The sequence below is a fragment of the Pseudoliparis swirei genome, chromosome 24 (genome assembly GCF_029220125.1).
Source record: "Pseudoliparis swirei isolate HS2019 ecotype Mariana Trench chromosome 24, NWPU_hadal_v1, whole genome shotgun sequence".
Classification (NCBI taxonomy): Eukaryota; Metazoa; Chordata; class Actinopteri; order Perciformes; family Liparidae; genus Pseudoliparis; species Pseudoliparis swirei.
This window is the reverse complement of record NC_079411.1, coordinates 21,589,458-21,597,157: the sequence shown is the minus strand read 5'-3', so window position 1 is coordinate 21,597,157 and position 7,700 is coordinate 21,589,458. Positions and strand designations below refer to the sequence as shown.

The 7,700-nt window shown below is 42.3% G+C and overlaps 1 protein-coding gene across 1 annotated transcript; it reads right to left on the bottom strand.

Annotated features, from left to right (window-relative positions):
- Nucleotides 1–310: 310 nt before the first annotated feature.
- On the bottom strand, nucleotides 311–3,996 carry krt98 (keratin 98). The gene is made up of 8 exons (XM_056409127.1): nucleotides 3,612–3,996; nucleotides 2,927–3,009; nucleotides 2,613–2,769; nucleotides 1,755–1,916; nucleotides 1,489–1,614; nucleotides 734–954; nucleotides 590–600; nucleotides 311–465 (listed from the first exon to the last, which is right to left on the bottom strand). Exons 1-8 carry the CDS (start codon nucleotides 3,960–3,962, stop codon nucleotides 368–370), a joined length of 1,209 nt encoding a protein of 402 aa, XP_056265102.1. The 5' UTR covers nucleotides 3,963–3,996; the 3' UTR covers nucleotides 311–367.
- Nucleotides 3,997–7,700: the final 3,704 nt, after the last annotated feature.

The following is a 7,700-nucleotide window of genomic DNA, read 5'->3' as shown; positions in this document are numbered from 1 at the left end:
GCTGGAAAGGAGGCTCCGACTGTTGATCAAGCTTTAGAATCAAGACAAGCAGTGCAGATTTCATCCCGGTCGTGGAACTGTGGACAAGCTCTTTACCCTTGCAAGACGACTGGAGGGTTCCTGGGAGTTTGCACAACCAGTCTGCATGTGCTTTGTGGACTTGGAGAAGGCTTTTAATCTGGATTTTTCGTGGGGGGTGCTGCGGGAGTATGGGGATCCGGACTCGTTGCAACGGGCTATACAGTCTCTGTACGCCTGCAGTAAGAGCTGTGTTCACATTCTCGGGATTAAGTCGAAAAAAACACACAAGAACATTTAATTCTACTTTATGATCTTTATTGAACTTTTTGATAATTCTTCCAGTTTATCACTCGATCTCATCCACATTCACATCAACGGTCCTGCTGGTCTGGACCACCTTTCCATCCACAACTGTTTCCACCACTATGATGGTTTTTGTGACAACTGAGGAAAAGGAAAGATACAACAATAAAAATCACACCACCTTTCTTCAATCCAGTTCAAACGTAGGCTAAGTCGCATTTTAATGGTAAACATAGAAATGACATGCATGTGAAAAATATTTTACCTTGTCTTGAGCTGGTAATGGAGAGAAAAAGAAAGAAGAACGCATTAGTCTTGAATGTGTGTCCGAACATTGTCATGACATTAAACTGGAGTGATATAGATCCCCTGTGTCAGTCAGGGTTTGGCTCTCTTCCTCGGGCCTCACCTGTCATCCTCTCCATCCAACAACCTCCTGTACTCTGTGATCTCCATCTGCAGCCGGGTCTTGAGGTCGAGCAGCATGTCGTACTCCTGCTTGTTCTGGGTGATGCTGGCGTGCAGCTGGGACAGCTGAGCCTCCAGGCTTGTGACCATGTTCTGGAGGCCACTTAGCTGTGCAGAATAACGCGCATGGGTCTCTGCCAGGGAGCCTTCTAGCGATGCTTTCTGTTGTGGTTGGAGGAAGAAGTTGTTAGGTAAGGAGCATATATTTGAAATCGAGAGATGTTACTTGACGCTGGATAAAATGTTCTGCAAGGCGTGTCGGTGTGAGTGGGCAACGAGCATCTTGTGGTTTGTGCATTTCGTAATTATATTTATTCCCTTTATTGCAGAGAACAAGATGAGAAGCTTGTTACCAATCGCACGCCTTTGCGCCAAATATGGAGCTTCGCCTAGCTACCGGTTAGCTTATAGCTTTGCATCAAGACTTGATGAAACCGATAGCTTGTCTCAGTCCAAAAGCAACCAAATCTTCGCAGCAGTCCTTTTAAAGCTCACAATTTCACAACATTTTGTGTTTTGCTCGTACCATTTAAAAGCGACACGTTGCAGACTCTCGCGATTTACTTTCTTAATGCTAACTGCTAAACGTAGCTATAGAGCTGCTGGAGCGTCTCTTTAAACACCGACGGTGTTATTTTTTGTAGCGGCGTCATATTGTGTGGCGTCCAATAGATAATCGTTTTCATGGTGACATACCATGCTCAAATGGGACTGCAGTTCAATCTGAAGCCTCTGGAGGGTGCTATTCAGCTCCTTGATCTCCGTGTGGGACGTCATTATAGTCTCTGTGTTTGTCATCACGTCCAGCTCCACTGCTGCCATCTAGATCAAAGAAACAACATTCTTGGTTTTACCCAACACTCGTAGGAGATTACTGACACATTATTAATATAAATAACCTAAATGTTACTCTTTAAAAAGTCACAGCAGTGGCTGTATTCTGAGCAGTCGTGACTTTTCACCTTGTTCTGGTACCACGCCTCAAGCTCCTTGCTATTCTTTGCGATCACGCTCTCATAGTGTTCCCTGATCTCTGACATAACGCTGTTCAGGTCGGTCCCGGGACGAGCATCCACGGACACATTGACCTGTCCGCCCATCTGGCTCCTCAGCAGAATCAGCTCCTGTAGGAGTCAAAGCACAGTCAGCTGCTGTAACGACTAAAACACATCCATTCTGTTATGTTTTATTATGGCAACAAGAGCATCCGATGGATTCTTTGTGAGCTGTATCGCATGCATGTGTTTGGTTCTTTGATCTGGGTGTGAGAGACAAACGGTAGAGCTACAATGAGCTAATGAAGGGAGAGAAGAATACAAGGAAGTGTGCAGCGGAAAGGGGGCAGCGCTGGGAACAGGGAGACGGCGGCAGACCGGTTTATAAAAACAATAAGCTCACATGGAATCTCCTTTCTGTTATCAGGGGTAAGACAGAGGTCACATGTGGTATGTGTACAGATTGTAAAGTCCTCTCATGCAAATTTGGGATTCTGGGCTTTACAAAATAAACTGAATTTGGTTTGAATGTGCAGAGCTTTGCTTAGACCACACTATTGTTGTCTAAGCAAAGCTCTGCACATTCAAAGTGAATAGCTTCTGTGTTTATCTCCATGTTGCTGAAGAGATGGATGATGATGAGTTTCATCAATCACCGGTGGAGTAGCACACTTTCAGGTTATGCACATACACAGAGTGGGTGTTGGCCTGTGTGCAGGAATGTATCAGGGGCGTCGACAGATGCAAACGTCAGTTTTGCTGCATGTGAAACTGCCATTAGCAAAACCTCGGATTGGTTCAATCCAACCACGATGACACCCTCACCTCTTCGTGGTTCCTCTTGAGCATGATGAGCTCTTCCTTCAGGCTCTCGCACTGATTCTCCAGGTCCATTCTGACCATGTTCATCTCATCCAGCACCCTCTTCAGTCCACTGATGTCCGCCTCCGCGGCCATCCTCATGGCCAGCTCGTTCTCATACCTGAGAAGGGTGGGGTGGGGGGTGAGTCAACATGTCAGATGGGATTTAGTGGCTCGTTAAGATTAGAAGAGAACTGAGATCTTCAGTTCACGCTTTGACGCGCATGTGAAGTTTCACGTATGTGGCATTGCAGAGGAGGGCAGGGGAATACACTCACTTCATTTTGAAATCGTCAGCAGCCAGTTTTGCATTGTCGATGTCCAGCATTGTCTTTGAATTAACCCGAGAGGCTAAACGAATCTGAGAAGGAAAACAAACAGGGAGACAAGTCAGAAAAGATACCGAGTGCTTGTTTGACGACAGTCCAGTGCAATCCACATCAATATGAGATTTATGTGAATTTAAAAGATAAGAGATAATAAAAATAAGATACATAACGTACTGATTCATCCATTGGTTGATATTCAATTGTATTACTTTCTGGGAAAGGACCCTTAACGGTTCCTCAAGTATTGGAATGTAACGATGCATAAGATGCAACGCTTAAATATTAACAATATATACAATTTGATATACAACACCTTTTAAGCTAAAGCAAAGTAGAAGTGTGTATGCAGCCTGTGCAAAATGGATGTACTGTACAATATTGGCTCATGATATCATCTGGTATATCAGTTGGGCTCTGCAATGACCCAGGCCCAAGTATGACAATTAACAGCGTGCTGGTAATTGGCGTTTGTATAATAGTGCAATCAGCATCCTGATAAGATGGCCCACTTCTACACACCAGTGATGGGTCTTAACCCCACAGACAGTTCACACCAACTCACTCAGAAACATGAGACGGGGAAGATGACAGAATACACACACACACACACACATGTCTGTTTACTTCCTCTTACTTTGTCTTTCAGGTCTTCGATGGTGGCGAAGTATTTGCTGTAGTCGTGGGAGATGACCGCTCTCTTCTCGTACCACTCTCTGATCTGCCTCTCCAGCGTGTCGTTCTCCTTCTCCAGGGTGCGCACCTTCTCCAGGTAGGAGGACAGACGGTCGTTCAGGTTCTGCATGGTGGCCTTCTCGTTGGCCCCGACATGTAGGTCCAAGCCATCGGCCAGGTTGAAGCCTCCGGCGGAGTAGGAGGAGGGTCCGAAGTTCTGCTGCTGGGATGAGGAGATGCGGGTGCCACGGCCGCCTGCTCCTCCGTGGACACTCATGGTCCTCTGGCCGTAGGATCTGCTGCTGAAGGACATGCTGGGAGCTGGATCTGGATCAGGTGGGATCACTGGAGTCGATCGGCAGTTGAAAGCATCACCTTGGTCTCCTTGGTTATATAGGTGCCTCACGCAGCAAAGTGGGAAGGGCCGGGAGGTAGAGATGAACGGGAAGAATGTGGCTGATAAGCAACCGCTCCACTCCTCTTTGTGCTGTGGTATGTGGAAAGGGGTTCACCGGCTTTTTTCAGGTCCAACCCGTGGTTCCACATTTCATTTAGTTTCTCAATGAAAGGGCATTCTTTGAATACTTTGCTCCCTTCTTTTCTTAGCTCATACCTTTGACACTAATTCAATTGCAGCCTTGCGTGTCGGGTAGCATGAACGCAGGTGCAGCTGCACACTTTAATGTCAGGAATTCTTACAGAAGAAAAGGCTGTGGTTAACTATCTTGTAAAATATTCACTCGTAGCAGTGACAGAAATGACACATACGAGTGACAATTTCATCTCAGTGAAACTTGAGGCCAAAGGACGAGGCAGTTCTAAGGTAGTCCAAAGTTATTTGTGTTCTCTCTTAATTGTCCAAAATGTACAAGAAGCCACTTGAGAAAAGATAAAATAAACTGTTAAGTATGTGTCAAATCACATCGGATATACACACAATATTCACACAGTGCTGCGATGGCACATTTGGAACAAAGACTGAGCAAAAAACCTTGTTATGAATGAAGAGTAGAATATTTAATTCTGAAAATCATTCAAATCATCCTCTGGGTCTGAGAGTTTTTTAATTTAATTATATACTTTAACTACAAAGCTTTAGAATAAATAGTACAAGACATTGTGTTTATATTAATATTGTTTATGCATCCATTATATACAGTATTAGGTAAATCAAACTGAAAATACTAACATACTGCAACATATTAAATAAATATAATGTTGTATGTCTACAACACATGCACTTCTTGTAAGAAATGTGGAAAACCAGTAAACTTATTGCTCAATTATGTGTTTTTATAATTCGTTTTTTTTACGTGCATTTAGTATTTCATGCAATACGTATGTAGACGTGAGGTTGATGCCCAATACAAAGGCTGGAGTAGCTGTGTCACTTGGCGCAAAGCAGCGGTGGAGAGAAGCGAGCGAGGAGTCAGTCAGCCAATCGATGGCGAGGATAAAACGGAAAAATAAATGGTGCTTTTGGAAAGTGTGAGTCACTGCGAAGAGGTCCACGAGCATGCAGCCAGACATGAGCGCCCCAAATATCATGCAGTTTGGTGCAGCAGTATGCGAGTTGAGCTGTGGACGCACACAATCACGCATGGCCAATTTCAATATCCGCTGGCAAAGTATAAGTAATGATCTGGTGGTTAACACTCATTCTGTAGATTTACTTCAGTACGGAACTAAAACATTTGGAGGAACTCCAGGATTTCGATTTCTGCTACCTCATACATGGAAAACATTACATTACAGATCTAAATATTCTACTTTTTACTCCAACACATGTATTTGATTATTCAAATTACTTTGCTTATTAAGATTACAAAGTATATACATATGTGTTTAAATTCGCTACATACCAGCTGCACCATTAAAGCAGTGTTCGCAATAATGCTTTAATAATTTTTATCCTGTGTTATACTGTATGTAATTCTGAAACTGAGGCGTTCTGCTCATACTTTGAGATGGATGGATGAATATATACACTACCGTTCAAAAGTTTGGGATCACTTAGAAATGTCCTTATTTTTCAAAGAAAAGCACTGTTTTTTTCAATGAAGATAACATCGCCTTAGAAGACTAATGGATGATTAGAAAACCCTTGGAAACCCTTGTGCAATTATGTTAGCACAGCTGAAAACTGTTTTGCTGATGAGAGAAGCTATAAAACTGGCCTTCCTTTGAGCTAGTTGATTATCTGGAGCATCACATTTGTGGGTTAGATAACTCTCTCAAAATGGCCATAAAAAAAGAACTTTCATGTGAAATTCGCCAGTCTATTCTTGTTCTTAGAAATGAAGGCTATTCCATGCGAGAAATTGCAAAGAAACTGAAAATTTCCTCCAGCGGTGTGTACTCCTCCCTTCAGAGAACAGCACAAACGGGCTCAAACCAGAGCAGAAAGAGAAGTGGGAGGCCCCGGTGCACAACTCAGCAAGAAGACAAGTACATTACAGTCTCTAGTTTGAGAAATAGACGCCTCACAGGTCCTCAACTGGCAGCTTCTTTAAATGGTACCCGCAAAACGCCAGTGTCAACGTCGACAGTGAAGAGGCGACTCCGGGATGCTGGCCTTCTAGGCAGAGTGGCAAAGAAAAAGCCATATCTGAGACTGGCCAATAAAAAGAAAAGATTGGTATGGGCAAAAGAACACAGGCATTGGACAGAGGAAGATTGGAAAAGGTGTTATGGACAGATGAATCCAAGTTTGAGGTGTTTGGATCACACAGAAGAACATTTGTGAGATGCAGAACAGGTGAAAAGATGCTGGAAGAGTGCCTGACACCATCTGTCAAGCATGGTGGAGGTAATGTGATGGTCTGTGGCTGCTTTGGTGCTGGTAAAGTGGGAGATTTGTACCAGGTAAAAGGGATTTTAAATAAGGAAGGCTATCACTCCATTTTGCAACGCCATGCCATACCCTGTGGGCAGCGCTTGATTGGAGCCAATTTCCTCCAAATTGTGCAAGAACTATTTCGGGAAGAAGCAGGCAGCTGGTATGCTGTCTGTAATGGAGTGGCCAGCACAGTCACCAGATCTCAACCCCATTGAGCTGTTGTGGGAGCAGCTTGACCGTATGGTCTGCAAGAAGTGCCCATCAAGCCAATCCAACTTGTGGCAGGTGCTTCAGGAAGCGTGGGGTGACATTTCAACAGATTACCTCAACAAATTAACAGCTAGAATGCCAAAGGTCTGCAATGCTGTAATTGCTGCAAAAGGAGCATTCTTTGACGAAAGCAAAGTTTGAAGAAAAAAATGAATACTTCACATACAAATCATTATTTCTAACCTTGTCAATGTCTTGACTATATTTTCTATACATTTTGCAACTCATTTGATAAATAAAAGTGAGTTTTCATGGAAAACACGAAATTGTCTGGGTGATCCCAAACTTTTGAACGGTAGTGTATATATATATATACAGGACTGTCTCAGAAAATTAGAATATTGTGATAAAGTTCTTTATTTTCTGTAATGCAATAAAAAAAACAAATGTCATGCATTCTGGATTCATTACAAATCAACTGAAATATTGCAAGCCTTTTATTCTTTTAATATTGCTGATTATGGCTTACAGCTTAAGAAAACTCTAAAATCCTATCTCATAAAATTTTAATATTTCCTCAGACCAAGTAAAAAAAAAGATTTATAACAGCTGAGTGTTTGTCAAGGCTCAGGAAACCCTTGCAGGTGTTTCGAGTTCATTAGACAATTCAAGTGATTTGTTTAATACCCTACTAGTATACTTTTTCATGATATTCTAATATTTAGAGATAGGATATTTGAGTTTTCTTAAGCTGTAAGCCATAATCAGCTATATTAAAAGAATAAAAGGCTTGCAATATTTCAGTTGATTTGTAATGAATCCAGAATGCATGACATTTTTGTTTTTTTAATTGCATTACAGAAAATAAAGAACTTCATCACAATATTCTAATTTTCTGAGACAGTCCTATATATGAGGTAGAAGAAATAGAAATACTGGAGTTTATCTATATATATAGAAATACTGGAGTTTATATATATATAAACTTTATTCATCCCCAGG